The sequence below is a fragment of the Rhinatrema bivittatum genome, chromosome 1, assembly GCF_901001135.1.
Source record: "Rhinatrema bivittatum chromosome 1, aRhiBiv1.1, whole genome shotgun sequence".
Lineage (NCBI taxonomy): Eukaryota > Metazoa > Chordata > Amphibia > Gymnophiona > Rhinatrematidae > Rhinatrema > Rhinatrema bivittatum.
Window position 1 is genome coordinate 704834825 of NC_042615.1, and position 17399 is coordinate 704852223.

The 17399-nt window shown below is 42.7% G+C and overlaps 1 protein-coding gene across 5 annotated transcripts in view; it reads right to left on the reverse strand.

Annotated features, from left to right (window-relative positions):
- The window catches only part of ERBIN (erbb2 interacting protein), a 716810-nt gene that overhangs the window by 43439 nt on the left and 655972 nt on the right, over positions 1-17399 (reverse strand). For all 5 annotated transcript variants that reach the window (XM_029576039.1, XM_029576020.1, XM_029576010.1 and 2 more), the window contains one exon: positions 9751-9870. In XM_029576039.1, coding sequence (XP_029431899.1) covers positions 9751-9870 — 120 coding nt within the window. The remainder of the gene's footprint in view (positions 1-9750; positions 9871-17399) is intronic.

Sequence of the window (17399 nt, forward strand, 5' to 3'; positions counted from 1 at the left end):
CTCTAGTGGCACGATCTTGTCTGTTTCTCTCTCAGGAGGTTGACGACTCTGGACGGAATTCCAGAGCGGTTATGGAACCTGCTGCCACCTTTTTAGCAGACAATTGGTCAGCTGATGCAGCCACCAAAGCTAATCTAAAAAGATGCCCTTTAAAGACTTGCTCTTGTTTGGGAGCGAGTTGGAGAAACTGGCCAGTAAGTGGGGTGAATCTCCAGTTTCTTGCTTGCCGGAGTATAAGAAGCAATTGCAGCGCCCCTTTGGTATGAGTGGTCATCTCCAGGGTTCCAAGCGGTTTTGTTGCTAGAGAGAGTCTACCTTTCAGAGGACTGGGCCTTTTGATAGGTCTCAGTCCTTTCGTCCCAGACAGCCCAAGAGAGGAGCAGGCTCGGGTGGCGGACCTTTCCAAGCTTCTCAATGAAGCTTGCCGACCGCTTTCTGGAACAAGAGATAAGACGACTCTTCTCTCTCTTTTATCAGAGGTGTGTCGAGATTACATCAGACCAATGGGTCCTGAAGGCGATATTAGAAGGATATGTACTGGAATTTTGGAGTACTCCTTGGGACGTGTTCATGGTGTCTCCTTGCCACTCCCCGCAGAAGCAGCAGCAGTGAAGTTTTCGCTTCAAAGGCTTCTCAGGCTGAGGGCTGTAGTTCCTTGCCCACGTCTCAAGAACGTATGGAGCAATATTCCATTTATTTTGTTGTGACAAGAAGGAGGGTTCTTTTTCTCCCATCCTGGATCTCAAAAGGGTCAATTGCCATTTGAAGGTGACATTTTTGCATGGAAACCTTACACTCTGTAATAATGGCAGTGCAGTCCGGGTAATTTCTGACCTCCCTGGATCTGTTCAAGGTCCACCTTCATATTCCCATTCGTTTGGAACACCAATGTTTTCTACATTTTGCGGTGCTGGGGGTGCCATTATCAGTTTCGGGCACTGCTCCTTGGTCTAGCCACCGCCCCCAGAACGTTTTCCAAGATAATGGTGGTAGTAGCAGCAGCTTTGAGATAAGAAGTAATCCTGGTGCACCCATATTTGGACGACTGGCTGATTCCAGCCAAGTCTCAGAAAGAGAACCACCTGGTGACTCACAAGGAGATCTCCTTGTTGCAGGAGAATCAGTTGGGTGTTGAACCTGGCCAAGAGCAGTCTTCAGCCATCCTAGTCGCTGGAGTATCTGGGAGTTTGGTTCAACATAGGGCAGGACAAAGTTTTCCTGCTGGAAGTTCGGATTAAAAAACTGATGTCTCAGGTTTGTCAGTTGGTGATCAATATATGCATGATGGTGTGGTCCTATCTACAAGGTGCTCAGCTTGATGGCTGCAACCCTGGAAGTGGTTCTGTAGGCAAGAGCGCATATGCGTCCTCTTCAGTGCTCAGTGTCTCGTTGGAACTCGCAATCTCAGGACTATTTGCTTTGGCTCCACTTGCAGCTGGAAATCAGCTCTCACCTCCAATGGTGGTTGCAGGAGGCTCATTTGAGAAAGGGAGTTCCCTTGTCCTCCCCATTCTGGTTGGTGCTCATGACAGATGTGAGTCTCTGGGGTTGGGGAGCTCACTGTCAGGAGCTGACAGCCCAAGGGTGTTGGAATGTCGAAGAGTCCCGCTGGAACAATCGCCTGGAAGCTCAGGCAGTCTGAATGGCATGCATGCAGTTCGGCCACAGGCTGCAGGGTCAGGCAGTCCGCGTGATGTTGAACAACACAACGACTGTGGCCTACATCAATCGCCAGGGAGGAACCAAGAACCAGCAAGTATTGCAGGAAATAGACCAACTTATGGAATGGGTGAAAGGACATCTACAGATTATCTCAGTTTCTCACATTGCAGGAAAAGACAACATAAGAGCGGACTTTCTCAACAGGGAGAGTCTGGTCCCAGGAGAATGGGTGTTGTCAGCTGATTGTGGATTGCTGGGGTCTTCCGTTACTAGACCTGTTGGTGACTTCTCGCAATGCAAAAGTTCCTCGATTCTACAGTTGCAGGAGAGATCCATGGTCCCTGGGCACAGAGGCTCTCGTACAGGTCTGGCCGGAAGAGATTGCTTTATGCATTTCCTCTGTGGCTGTTGCTGGGCAGGATAATTCGCAAAATCAAAGACCACAGGGGGCTAGTACTCCTGGTTGCGCCGGACTGGCCCAGGCATCCGTGGTATGTGGATCAGCAGAGACCCCTCCTTCGTCTTCTGTGACACATGGATCTGTTACAGCAGAGTCCGGTTCTTCACAAGGATCCAACTTTGTTCTGGCTTACAGTTTGGCCCTTGAGAGGACTCTCTTGTTGAAGCGTGGATATTCCTCCGTGTGACTGCCATCTTACTCTGTGCTTGAAAGTTTTCCATTTCCTTAGCCTATAAATGGGTTTGGAGAGTTTTTGAGGCCTGGTGTGAGGAACATAGTGTTCTTCCTTGTTCAGTTTAGATCCCGTTTATTCTGGATTTTTTGCAAGATGGGTTGAATAAAGGTTTGTCCCTTAATTCCTTGAAGGTGCAGATTGCGGCTCTTGCCTGTTTCAGGGGCTGATGAATGGTGATTCTTTGTCGTCCCATCCTGATGTGGTCTGTTTTTTTTGAGGGGAGTGAAGCTTCTTTGGCCTCCCTTGCAGTTACCGGTTCTCTTGTGGAGTCTTAACTTGGTGCTGGATTTATTTTTTATCTGGACCTACATTTCGACTGCTGCATAGCCTTTCCTTGTGGTTGTTAACCTTGAAGACAGTGTTCCTGGTGGATATATGCTCTGCGCATCAAATCTCTGAGTTGCAGGCCTTGTCTTGCCAGAAGCCGTTCCTTCGGGTGACTCCAGGGGCGTTACAGCTGCGTATCGTTCCATCTTTTTGGAAGTGGTGTCAGACTCATTTGAATCAGTCCATCGCCTTGGGGTTCCTGGATAAAGTCAGAGATGCAGAGGAATATCTCCTCTTGTGCTCATTGGATGTCAAGAAACTTGTTGTGCAGTATCTGGAGGTTTCTGAACATTTCCGGAAGACGGATCGACTGTTTGTCCTTCATGGAGGAAGTAAGCAGGACACTCCAGCTTCGCGGGCTACAATAGCTCGCTGGATTTAGGAGGTGGTCACGGCCGCGTATGTGGATGCTGAGAAGCAGTTACCTACTCAGGTTCAGGCGAATTTTACAAGGGTTCAGGCTGTGGGTGGATGTACGATTGCTCTCTCACGTCAATAACTGCTGAGCTGCGACGTGGTCCTCCTTACACACTTTTTCCAGGTTTTATCGTCTGGATGTGCAGGCCCGGGAGGACACAGCCTTTGCACGAGGGGTGTTGACTGGACCATTTGATACATTCCACTGGTCCTGAGTGCATCTGTCTACACGCTAGGAAATGTAGAAATTACTTACCTGATATTTTCGTTTTCCTTAGTGTAGACAGATGAACTGAGCTTCCTGCCCTCGGCTGCTGCATGAGTGTGTCAACAGTTCTCCTGTGGGGCTCTGGATCCCAAGGGATTGCTGGTAAGCATTCATCCAGTACCTAGATTCTTACATGAGTTCAGTGTGTTCTTGTTGGTTGAGTACAGTTTTGATTACCTGTGCAGCATGATCCTCCTCCTGGGCTCATGATTCTATTGGACAGTGCCCCAAATCTCTTGCTAGCTGCTCCAGCACTGCCTCCTATCCCCACAGCAACTAGACAGCACTGAAGACAACTGCAGGAGAGAGCAGAAGTAAGGACCCTACACAGCAGCAGTGAATAGCAGAGAAGAGCCTCTGCTCCCACCTGTCCACTCTCTATCACCATCTGCTACCTGGAGTACAGGGCTCTTCTCTTCTGTGTTCTGTTTGGACACTCACTGCCCCAGGCCTTTGTGATGCAGGGATTTGGAACTCGGCTGACAGCAGTGGAGGGAGTCACCCAGAACTCCAGTCAGGTGAGAATGATTTGTGAGAAGGGGGCAAGGGGAGAAGAGATGAATGCTTGGTGTGAGGGGGGCACTCTAAAAGGAGGTAATTGTTAAAGAAGTGAGGAAGGGATTGAGTGAATGCTTCACGAGGCGGCACAGGACGCTGACATATTATGTACTATAGATACTGCTAGTTAGGGGCAGGGAGATGTTTGAGAGGACAAGTTGAGCTATATCAGGGGAGGGGGAGGGGGAGAAAGAGAGAAGGGAAGAGCAGAAACCAGGAGACAGACAGGACAAATGGCTGAGAGAGGAAGAAGGGATAAAGGACCCTCAATAAGAGGCAGGGTGATGGAGAGGGAGAGAAGATGCAGAATAGAGAAAGAGTGAGGGGCCAGGTGCTGCTGGGAAGTTGGAAATGGAGAAATGATTCAGGAATAGGGAAAAGAGGACCTGGAATGGGGGGAAGATCTGGGAATGGGGGGGGGGGGCAGGGAAAAGGAGAAAAACATTAGATGGGGGAAGGGAGAGGTGACCCAGGAAGGGGGGGAGAGGTAGAGAAGAATGGTATTGGATTAACAGAGAGGAGAAAAGACCTGTTATGGGGGAGGGAGAGAAAGAACTGGAAAAAGTTATGGGGATGGGGGTGAGAAAGACAAGATCTTGGATTTGGGGGTAGGGGAATCCTGGAAGAAAATGAACAGAGGATGAATGAAGAAAGGAAAGCATCAAGGAAAGAACAGAAAGACTGAAGAAAGAGAAAGTATTAAAATATACACTCAGAAGAAGAGACCGAGAAGAAGGAAAGAGGACACCAGAAAGAGAAAGAAAACCAAAAAGGAACAGAGAGACAACCAATAGAATGAGAAAAACAAGGATATACAGAACCAGAAAAGCATGCCAAAGACAACAAAGGTTGGAAAATTGCCAGATAGAGAATATAAATAAGTCATCAGTATGAAATATTCTGTGACACAGTTCAAAGTCCCTGACCTAGATATATCTCCCACATAGAATTTACATGATAGAAACAATTGGATTTTGGTGGCTATTTTTAATGTTTTCTGGTGTAGAGTTCTTTTGTATATAGGCCATATCCACCAGCATGGAGGCTTTTCTATTGGGCAAGAAAATATTTTGTAGTAATGAAACTTAGACAGTATATTTTGAGAGTAGATTATAACAATTTTCCATGGGGACAGTTCACAAGACTACCCCTCAGCACACACTACCATCACCAAAATGAACTGCTTGTTCACTACCAACATTACGAGGAACAAAGTCCCAGATTCAAACACCAGAAATCTGGTAACTTTACAATTTCTTCTCTCTTTCCCATTGGCTTCTTACCTGTGTGTTGCTTCTGCAGGCTTCAGGCTGTCTGAATATGTTGGGCCCTGTATTCTCACACAGCAATGGCTGGTTCCGCATGTTAAGATGACAGACGTAAGTCAGCAGAATGAGGCACACAGAGGTAAAAAATGTTGCAAGGGGGAGAGATGGTAAGAATTGTGCAAAATTTGGTTTGGTGTGCCACAAATACTAAGCAAATTTGAAAGTGTGTCACAAAATAAAAAAGGTTGAGATGTAGTAAAGGGGCACTCAGGAAAGACCAGGCTTTTGCAAAAAAACTAAATTCTTTGCTTTGGTCTTTATTCAGGAGGATGTTGGGGAGATACCTATACCAGAAACATACCTACAATACTCTGAAGTGGCTGAAAGGTGGAATATATATCTAAATTTTGTAAACCGTTATGATGGCTTTATGATGATGAATCCGAATGACGGTATCTAAAACTCGATAAATAAATAAAATAAAATAAATAAATCTAAAATTCTTTGAGGATGATGATTCAGAGAAACAATCAAATCACTATGAATCGGGAAGATGTAATACAGCAAATCAACAAACAAAGAATATAAGATTTCCCAAACTGAGTCAGACCAAAAGGTTCATCAAGCTCTGTATCCCATGTGCAATGGTGGCCAATTCAGGTCACAAGTACCTGGCAGGATCCCAGATGGTTAATAGATTCCAAGCTGCTTATCCCAGAGATAAGCAGTGGATTCCCCAAGTCCACCTTAATAATGGTTTAGGAACTTTTCTTCCAAAAGTTTGGAATATAAGAGTTGTTTCACTGGGTCAGATTGAGGGTCCATCAAGCCTAGTATATTGTTTCCAACAGTCACAACTACCTGGCATGATCCCAAACAATAAGTGAAAGATCCCATGCTGCTTTTTAAAAACCACTTATCTTACATATGGTAGGCTTCAGTCCCAGGGTTGGAAACCTTCAGGACAGAGTGATGTTAATGTCCAAATATGAAACACTGGACATACTAACAGCAGAAGTAAATTTTAAATGCTCACCCAGTTGGTTTAGCTATATCAAAGGCGTTAAATTAATCTTTTTTTCCCTTCTAGGTTATAAGAATATCATCAATAAAATGATGCCAAAGCAGAATCTGTGTCTGATACTGATGTAATAACCATTGTTTCTTAAAATTTCCTATGTATAAGTTAGCCACATAAGGGGCCATGGTCACTCCCATAGCAACCCCCTTTGTTTGTAGAAAGCACCATTGAAAAAAAAATTTCTCTTTTAAAACTATGCACGCTAAATCAAGTACAAAGGAAACTGGTATCCGTTTGTCTCATTTTCATGTAAAATTTTAGATATATTTAATATTTATTTTTTATTAGAAATAAAGATAATTTGAAAAAGGAATTATAAAAAATAAAAAATGGAGATGAGGGAGATAGGATCTTTGTCACTGGAAAATGAATGAGAACTGAATGCTTTCTAACTGATACCGCTTGGGGCCCATTGAGTGGCGAGAGGTGGTGGGTGCATATTAAAGGAGCACATTTACAAAATTTCTGAAACAGTGTCTAAGTGTAGAGAATAAAGAGAATTAAAATAAAATATAGAGGTTGAATTTTTTGAATGACAGTTTCATGAAATAAAATACTAGCTTTCCTTTTTGGTGAATGTGGGATTGATTGGGGAAGTTTCTGCTGGTTAGCTGAAGTTCACAGGTATCTCCCTAACATCCCCTTCAGTAAACACCGAAGCAAAGAATTCATTTAGTCTTCCCGAAAGTGCCCCTTTAACCTCTCGAGCAGTCTAACCAACTCCCTCATAGGCTCCCTGCTGTGGATATATTTTTAAAAATTGCGTTTCTTATCAATGCTTTGCATCTAACTTGCCAATGCTTATGTTGGTGGGGTTGGCATCCTTCGCCCTCGATCGCTTTGTGGAGGGCACAGAGGTTGATGCCCTCTCACGGTCCTTTTTAGAAGAGGAAGATCAATATTGAAGTTTCCTGGAACCTCTCCTGGTGGGTCCCTGTGATCTTTCCCCAAAGCCGAGGAGGACATTGAGGAACCTGAACGGGAGTGGGAAGAGAGACAGTGGACCTTGGGAGCAGGCCTGAGAGGTGCAGGAGAACTTGGTGCCTGGGCCTCCTTACCGAGCGGTGTGGAGGTCACTGACGCTGGGGATTGTTCCGAATGTTTGGCCTCAAACAATTTCTCCATTTTGTTGAGGGGCCCTGCGACCCTTCTGGGTCATTTGAGCACAAAAATCACAAACATGGACATCGTGGGAGGCCCCCAGGCAAAGGACACAGACCTCATGGGGTTCTGTAAGGGACATAGTCCGCGGGCACTGGGGGCACTAGCGGAAACCGGACAATGCCATCGGAAAAAGAATAAGACGCACGGTCAATGGCCGTAAAGACACGAAGAAACTTACCGATCTCCAAAAAGAGGGAGAGGGACCCTACGAGATAAGGAGAAGGGAAGAAAAAATGCTCAGTCTACCAGTCAAAGTTTCTAGAAAATTTGATAAACGTTTTCCGTGCCAGGCTCCATCCAATGTCACCCAGTTGTGAGAACTACCTTGTCCTTGGAGAAATACCTACTGCACCTGATTTATTTCATCTTCAGTTTGGATTTGGAAAGGTGAGTAAATCGAAATTCATTCCAAGTAACATCAGACTGAGTTGAAGTAGAGTAAGATGTTTGACACCTCATCATCCATGTATTTTCACAATTATAACAGTCCTTGCAAATTCTCTCCTTCCCATGCAACCATCCCTTGCATTTTCATTTAAATTTTAGTGTGACTAACCCTTCAGTTTGTCACTATATGGCCCTAGGTCCCTTACCATCTGGAGTAGTAACATCATGGGAGTTTCCATTCTCCTTCAATCTCTCCATTGAGATGACTGTGATTGACTATCCCAGGGGCATAAGACAGAGTTAGAGAAGTATAGAGTGTGGTCAGTTTGAGTTAGAGGTTTTCTCCCTGCTGAATTGGGCCCATCTAACCCAGCTTGGTATTTTTCTTGCATTTAGAGGAGATCCCTTCTCAGTATACTCCCTGTCTGAGAGGGACTGCCTCCTGTTTTGTAGAGAGTGAAAGCTTTTGTAGCCCCCTCCAGTTTTGAGAACAGGGGCTGGAGATCTGTGAGCAACCCCCTCTACTCCCTACAGGAAGCAAGACCAGTGACAGAACTACCCAGCATGCAATATTTTGACTAAAGACTTTTGAATTTTTCCCCTTTTTGTTCATGTGGAGATTTGTGTCCCACCCCTCTACACAACCTGGTGAAGGAGATAGAGAGCTGTGAGCTGAACTAGAACATCTGACCTCTCTCCTCAAGAGATCCATCAAGCTTGTACCATCAAACCTTGGGAGACTCCCAATTGGATCTCCACCCCAAGGGGATCAGGATACAGGCTGTGGGCTTCAGACTGAACTTTGGACTCAGGTAGCATCTTTTCATGGCATGGGACGCCCCCCGCTAGGATTCTCTCTCTACTGGATTGTTACACAGATTAGGCAGTGGCAGGCTTTCCCCCAGGAGTTGGAGAGATGGACACCAGCATCCCACCAGAGACCCTGTGTAAATAGTTAAACTGTACAGTTTCATTTGCTAAATGTTTGTGGGACAGTGATTGACCTTTTGGAAATAATAGGGGTGTGCATTCGTTTGCAACGTATGCGCCATATTCGTTGTATTCGTGGGGGTCACGAAACGTATGGCGAACCCCCAAGAATACAATGTATCACTAACGAATAAACCCCCACCCTCCTGACCCCCCCAAGACTTGCCAAAAGTCCCTGGTGGTCCAGGAGCCATATCCTGCACTCGGGCCGTTGGCTGCCAATATTCAAAATGGTGCCGATAGCCTTTGCCCTTACTATGTCACAGGGGCTGACCAATGGCACCGGTAGCCCCTGTGACATAGTAAGGGCAAAGGCTATTGGCGCCATTTTGAATACCAGCAGCCGACAGTCCAAGTGCAGGAGATCGCTCCAGGACCCCCGCTGGACCACCAGGGACTTTTGGCAAGTCTTGGGGGGTCAGGAGGGTGGGGGGTTGTAGTTAATTAAATTTAAAGGGTTGGGATGGGGTTTTTTTTAGGAAACAAATACATATGTAACTAATGAACGGATCAGGGTCCCCCGAAAACGGATGCAACGGATTTGGGTCCCGACGAATACGAATACCAAATGGGATGAATCCATCCCTGTTGCACATCCCTAGGAAATAATCAATAAATATGATTTGAACACCCAGTCTGAGTCCAGCCTGTCTGTCCTTGAGGAGAACACCACATCAGAAAGGTATACACACATCAGGAGGAACACAATCGCCTGGGCCACAGAGGATTTCCTCTTACCCCACACAAAGAGCCCACTCCCTGGGAAGTGCAGGAAGGAGGGGAAAGATGGCAAGATCAGCCCCAACAGATACATATTTTTATGGCCCTAGGGGAAACAACACACCCCAAACGAAAAGTTACATTAGACTCTGACAAAGCTTAATACATGAATATCTGTATGCCTGATTGGATAGATTAGGACTTAACACCTACCTTTTTCATGCTATCTACAGATCCATCTTTGAGACTGAGAGCGACAGAGGAGTAGTTCTGCTGTCCTGCAATGAACATGTCGTCCTGACATGGCTCTCCTGCACTGCTAGTTTGCGGATGCTTTGAAAAAGGGAGAAAAATAAAGACAAATGTTTTGAAAAGGTCTGAACAGTTTTCTTTAAAATCATTGCTAGTACAAATCCATCAGATAAGAAAAACAAGTATTTTGCGCCATCCATCGTTACAAAAAGTGAAAGCCATTATATAAAAAATGGCAGTCAAAGCTGAAAGAAACAAAGTAAACACATGGCTGTGCATCTTGGCTTTATTTGGAGGGAATAGTGACAACTGACCAATCTGATGAATCAATTTACCTTTTCTGGCACATATCAATAATGAAAAATGTTTTAATCAGCTTTTAAAACTTTACTCTTGGCTTAAAAACAATGAATTTACTACTGGAAATGCTAAAGCTGTAAACAAAGGAGTCTCAAGCAATGTGAATACACACGTAAATTTATTCAATGTTTGGCAAGTCATACACGGTTGTTGCAATAATTCTGCTCCAGTATATCAAACAAGATATTACTCATGCTTTGTGTTAAGAACACTGCTTGCAAAGCTCCTTGCTGCTGACCTGCATATCAGTTTAAGTTTTCAAGAATGCTTCTAAACAATATATGAATAAGAATCCACACATCATTAGTGGATTTTGAACACAGAGTTATTATTCTACACTAGGGATTGACAATTCTAGTCCTCGACAGCTCCAAACAGAGGTTTGCAAACAATGCAGATCCATCTCATGCATATTCATTGTGGATATCTGAAAACCTAACCTATTTGTGGCTTTCGAGGACCGTAGTTGGCCACCTCTTTACACCAAGACTTTTTTGAATGCTGTAGACAATGAAATGCACGTAAGAAGCAAAAAATGTCTTATTTTCCCAAGAGTTAAGATGTTCTGAAGAATCCCAGCTTTCAGTTCTGAGAAATGGAATTTCTAATTTTCTGATTGAAGATATTCAATCTGATTTTTTAAACGGCTTAAATGTAATATAAAATGTACTTTTGTTTATCATCTATTTTAGCGTATATTATATCTCTCTGAATCCTCCTTTTTCTAATTATGTAGGAGCAGTTTATTTTTTTTCAGGTTCCAGTATTTTATTTTAGACTTCATAAAACTTGTCACTCAGATGTCACTGCTGCAGTCTAAGCTAAAAAAAAAACCCTTATATGTAAGCATTCCACTATTGATGGACAAAGAAGCAAAGGGTATGTATGACCATGTAGCCAAAGCATCTTGTTCCAATTCCAACCAGCTGCCAGTTCTAGCAGCAAGACTAACATGATAACAGTCCACTGAAAGAATAGGGAAAGTCCTAAGATAATTAGTGTCAATATAATTAATATTCTAGAAATCATCAAGTAAATAAATTTGGGTTTTGATTTTGGAAACCCAGAAAAAATGAATACACAAAACTGGACCCCAGAGTTACTCTCAACTAAACAGTTTTAGGATTTATAAGAGAAACAAAATGTAATATGAATTGGATGTATCTGTAAAAAGAATGCTAGAAAAATAAATATGTCCATATAAAGAAAGTTCTCTACTTTTAGATTTCAGAAATTATTGAGAAAGTTTTCTGGCTTATGGCACCTAAATTACAGCATGTTTTGACTCAGGAGTTAAAACATCAATCAAATATTAATAGTAGCAAAAAAAAACCCCCAAAAACCCAAAAAACTGTCTAAGATCATTTTGTGTTTTATAGATATGCAATGCCGATATATAGGTTAGGATAATAAACTAAAAATAATTTGTTGCCTCTCCTCCTTCCCATTTAGTCCCTTTGAAACATGGTGGCTAATTCGGTGTGTCCATAGACAAAGAAAGAAATCAAGAAAGCAAAGATTCAGGCAGAAGAAAGGATTGCCAAAGAGGTAAAGTGAGGTGACAAAACAGTTTTCAGATATATCAGAGAAAGGAGAAAAGTCTGAATGGTATAGTGAAACTAAAAGTTGACAAAGATCAATGTATGGAGAGGCTGAAATATTAAACAAATACTTTAGTTTGGTGTTCACTCAAGAAGACCTTGGAGAAGGACCATTGCTAGTTGACAAGACTGTGGATAGGGGTGGAGTAGACGAAACTCTGTTTACAGAAGAGAATGTATGGGAAGAGCTAGGAAAACAAAGTGGATAAGGCCATGGGGCCAGATGAGGTACATCCCAGGATACTTTAGGAGTTCAGAGATGTGCTGGCAGATCCACTGAAAGACCTGTTCTAAAGATCCCTAGAAATGAGAGTGGTATCACGAGATTGGAGAAAAATGGTGGTGGTCCCTCTTCACAAGAGTGGAAGCAGAGAGGAGGATGGAAACTACAGGCTGGTTAGTCTCACCTTGGTGGTGGGAAAGTTAATGAAGACTCTGCTGAAGGAAAAGATAGTGAACTATCTGCAATCCAGTGAGTTGCTTCACCGGAGGCAGCATGGATTCATCAGGGGAAGGTCCAGTCAGACAAATCTGATTGATTTTTTTTTATTCGGTTACTAGAAAATTGGATCAGGGAAGAGAGCTTGATGTGATTTACTTGGATTTTAGCAAAGCTTTCGATACGGTCCCACATAGGAGACTTGAGAACAAAATGAGAAGCTTAGGAGTGGGTGCCAAGGTAGTAGCATGGATTGCAAACTGGTTGACTGACAGGAGACAGCATGTAATGGTAAATGGAACCTACTCTGAAGAAAGAATGGTGTTAAGTGGAGTGCCACAGGGACTGGTTTTGGGATCGATTCTGTTCAATATTTTTGTCAGTGACATTGCAGAAAAGATACAAGGTAAAGTTTGTCTATTTGTGGATGATACTAAGATCTGTAACAGAGTGGACATGCCTGAAGGAGTAGATAAAATGAAAAGTGATTTTAAAAAACCTGAAGACTGGTTGAAGATTTGGCAGCTGGAATTCAATGCCAAGAAATGCAGAGTCATGCATCTGGGGTGCGATAATACAAAACAGCTCTATGCGATGGGCGGTGAAAGACTAATGCACACGGACTAGGAGAGGGAACTTGGTGTGATAGAGTCTGGTGATCTGAAGGCAGTGAAACAATGTGACAAGGTGATAGCTAAAGCCAGAAGAATGTTGGGCTATATTGAGAGGAATAACCAGTATGAAAAAAAGAGGTGATAATGCCCTTGAACAGGTCCTTGGTGAGGCCTCACCTGGAGTACTGTGTTTAGTACTGGTGCCCGTATCTCAAAAAGGATAGAAGCATCCAAAGAAGAGCGACCAAAATGGTGTGGGGTCAGCATCGGAAGACTTATGAGGAGAGGCTGAAGGATCTGAATATGTATACCCTGGAAGAAAGGAGGTGCAGGGGAGATATGATACAGACCTTCAGATACCTGAAAGGTTTTAATGATGCACAATTGTCAAACCATTTCCACTGGAAAGATATCAATAGAACTAGGAGTCATGAAATGAAACTCCAAGGAGGATGACTTAGAACTGTCAGGAAATATTTTTTCATGGAGAGGGTGGTGAATGTCTGGAATGCCCTTCTGCCAGAGATGGTGAAGATGAAAACAGTGAAGGAATTCAAAGGGGCATGAGATAAACACTGTGGATCCCTAAAGGCTAGAGGATGGAAATGAAGAAAATAATGCATTGGGGTAACTTGCTGGTGTGGTGGTTGCTACCTGTAACAAATAAGCCTTGATTATTGTTAATGCAACTCTAACATTGCTCTCTGCTTCGATGGCAGCAGGAAAAGGGGAATTAAATTCATACAGCAACCAACGAGGGCCCCGACTGTTACGGTTTGGGGAACAAATAAGCATGGGGGTAACTTGCTGATGTGGCACTTACTACCCTTAACCAAAAAGCTTGACACTTTTGATGCAACTCCAACAATGCCCTTTGCTTCCATGACAAGAGTAAAAGGAAATTGGATTCAAACAGCATCCAACAAGGGCCCTGATTTACGGTCTAGGAAACTGATAAGCATGGAGGTAACCTGCACAGTGAGGCAGATACTAGCATAAGCTTGCTGGGCAAAGTGGGTGGAATATTTGGTTCTTTTCTGCCGTAATTTCTATGTTTATACGCTTTTATTTTGGAAACAATATTTTTAATAGAACACAAATAAAGACAGGCTACCACATGGTAGAGTTGCAGCATAAGTCCTGTGAAACGAGGCTCAAGGACCAAACTTTGTATACATAGAAGAAAAAAGGAAAGGGGGTAACCATATAGAAATGTAAATACTTCCAAGTTATATATAAGCAGAAACAAGCAAGCATTTTTCAGGGGAAAGCAAGTTCTCGAATAAGGTCTTGATAGAAAGCTCAAAGGGGATAGAATTCAAGCGCAGCATAATGAAATAATTCTTCATAGAAACGGTGGTTAATTCACGGGTTAGTCTCCCACTGAAAATGGTGGCCAAAACAGAATTCAAGAAAGTATGGGATAAGTAAAGACAACACTTACTTGAGAGGGCATGCAGGGAAAGCCAGAGACCAACTGGAGTATGTGTTATTATAATAGGAAATAAAATGGGCTTATGAAATGGGCTATCAGTTTCTATAAACATAAGAACATGGTTTGTATATGCAGTCTGGCTTATAGGCAATTATATCTAATATCTATAGCTATATACAGTGACTTGCAAAAGTATTCGATCCCCTAAAAAGTCAGATTTGCGTGGTTTACAAATGACACAGAGACTGTTCCAGACAGTATGTTTATTACAAACCAGTATGCTCAAAGTAAATTTTCAAAGTCACAATTCATTATTTCTCTGCGTTTTTTGTAAAATAAAATAAAAAATACTGCTTGCATAAATATTCAACCCCATCAGACTAGTACTTGGTGAAACTACCTTTTGCTGCAGTAACAGCTTTAAGTGTGTTGGGGTAAGTTTCTACTAGTTTTGCACACGGAGTGATTTTTGCCCTTTCTTCCTGGCAGATTTACTCCAGGTTGTTCAAATTGGTTGGATGATGCTTATGGACTGCAATTTTCAAATAGTGCCACAGATTCTCTATCAGATTGAGATCTGGACTTTGACTTGGCCATTGTAGAACATTTACCTTTATATTATTCAACCACTCCTTTGTTGCTTTGGGCTTGTGCTTGGGCTCATTGTTCTGCTAAAAGGTGAATTTTCTCCCAAGTTTTAGTTTTTTTTCCGCTGACTAAAGCAAGTTGTCTTTCAGTAGCTCCCTGTATATTGCACCATCCATCCGTCTTTCAATTTTAACAAGATGCCCAGCCCCTGCTGAGGAAAAGCATCAACACATGATGCTGCCACGCTGTTGGGATGGTATTTGCTGAAGAATGGGCAGTGTTAGGTTTGTGCCTCACATAGCGTTTTGAATTTTGGCATTAAAGCTCCATTTTTGTCTCTTCTGATTAGTGACCACAAAAACTAATCCCACATTTTAAATGGGTCACTGATGCTTTCTGGCAAACTGCAAATGTACTTTGATGTGGCTTTTCTAAAGTAATGGCTGTTTTCTAGCCACCCTCTCATGCAGAGCTCTTAATATGGTTGTCTGGTGCACCTCCATTCCAGTCTCAGCCACTGAACTCTGTAGCTTCCTCAAAGTGATTGTTGACCTCTCTGTGGCTTCCCTCACATTTCCTTCTTTCCCCGACACTCAGTTTTGAGGAATGGCCTTGTCTAAAAAGTGTCTGAGTGGTATGATGCAGCTTCCATTTCCTCACAAGTGATCCAACAGTGCTCACTGGCATATCCAAGCACTTGGATATTATTTTGTAGCCTTTTCCTATCTTGTGCATGTCTATAATTATCTTTAATTTCCTTAGAATGGTCTTCATTTTTGGTGTTTTTCTTCAGATTCAGAGTCTGACCAATGGTACTGGAATTCGTAGGCCTTTTCTAATGATTCACAGGTAGAGGTCAGTTGTAAGCCAACTGTTAGGGTAATATCTTTCATTTGTGTAAATTTGGACCTTCCACAGCATAGGGGTTGAATACTTATGTAAGCAGTGTTTTCAGTTTTTAATTTTATTAAACAAAAAATGCAGAGAAATAATGAATTATGACTTTGAAAATTTACTTTGAAAGCATACTGGTTTTTAATAAACAAACTGTCTGAAACAATTTGTTTAAGTGTCATTTGTAATCCACACAAATCTGCTGACTTTTAAGGGGGTCGAATATTTTTGAAAGCCACTGTAACTATATCTGTTTTGGGGAGAGAGGTGAGTAAACTGCATTAAGTAAACACGATAATCAAGTGGGAAAAAAATCCAGAGGTTTCAGAAACCTGGTTTTGAGTAGGCAGATTGCAATGTTGATGAGGAATGTAATATATTTTCACATACCCCAAAAGCAGCTGCTTGCCCAAGGAAACTGTAAAAATGCTTAACCAATTAAAAACTTTAAGGCTTCCTTAATGGAACATTTGGATTTGAGAAGATTGAAAAATAGTTTTCATTTATTAACACTGAGTCAGTGCTGGAAGGACCTACAAAGTACTGTATATACTGCAAGGCAGAGAATGCTCCTAAATTAATTACCACATTTTGAAATCCTCATTATAGAAGCCTGAGAAATAGGTAATCATTTGGGCAGTAAGCCTTATCTTTTCTACTCCTGATTTCAGAGAAACACAGAAGGGTCAATATTTAGACGTAACTGATTAACAGGCCAATAAAGTACGAAGTGCTAAAAAAGTGCGCCCGTTTTCGGTGCTTACTCTTTCAATGCGCGCACAGCCCCCACTCCTAGGCACAAAATACAGCTTGAAAATGAGGGGTCATGTTAAAAGGAGGCACTATGGACAACTGCGTGCCCCTAGCACCTCCTTGGCCAAGGAGAGGTGGCTGTCAGCGGGTTAGGAAACGGACGCTCAATTTTATGAGCATCCATTTTCCTAACCTGTGCACAGCCACGGGTTAGGAAAACAGATGCTTGTAAAATTGAGAGTCCGTTTTCCTAAACTGACCAGCCAGCACACTTAAAAAAATGTATTTTTTTAACCTTTGGTTCCTCTGACTTAATATCGCCACAAAGACACTTTTTCGGGCTGCTCAGAAATTAATGCCTGCCCTATGGCAGGCGTCAATTTCTGACCATAAAATGTGCGGATCGGGTGCACATTTTTATTTTATAGTATCTGGGTGAATGACTAATAGCCTCATCAACATGCATTTGCATGTGATAAGCGCTATTAGTTTCAGAGGGATTTGGATGTGCGTTATGGACACGCTAAACCCCTTATTGTATAAGGGGTTGGGGACGCGTGTCCAAAATACGCATCCAACCCAGGTTAAACAGTGCGCTCAACTGGGCGTACTTTACAGTATTGGTTAGTTAACAGGTTAAGTCTTAGCCGGAATATTCAATGTTGCGGCCGTTTTGCTGAATATACCCTGTTAAGTTTAAAGTTAACTGGATAAGTTATCCAGCTAACTTTAGACCTGCTCAATCGCAGGTCTAAAGTTAGCGAGATGAGTAACTCCTCCCAGTTATGTCCCCAGAATGCCTCTTTTTTTAAATCTGTCTAAAATCTAGCTGGATAAGGGGCTGAATATACCAAAACTTGGCATCTAGATGGCATTTGAATATTGACCTCAAAGTGTCTCTGTTGAGACTGGGAAGGGAATGTTTC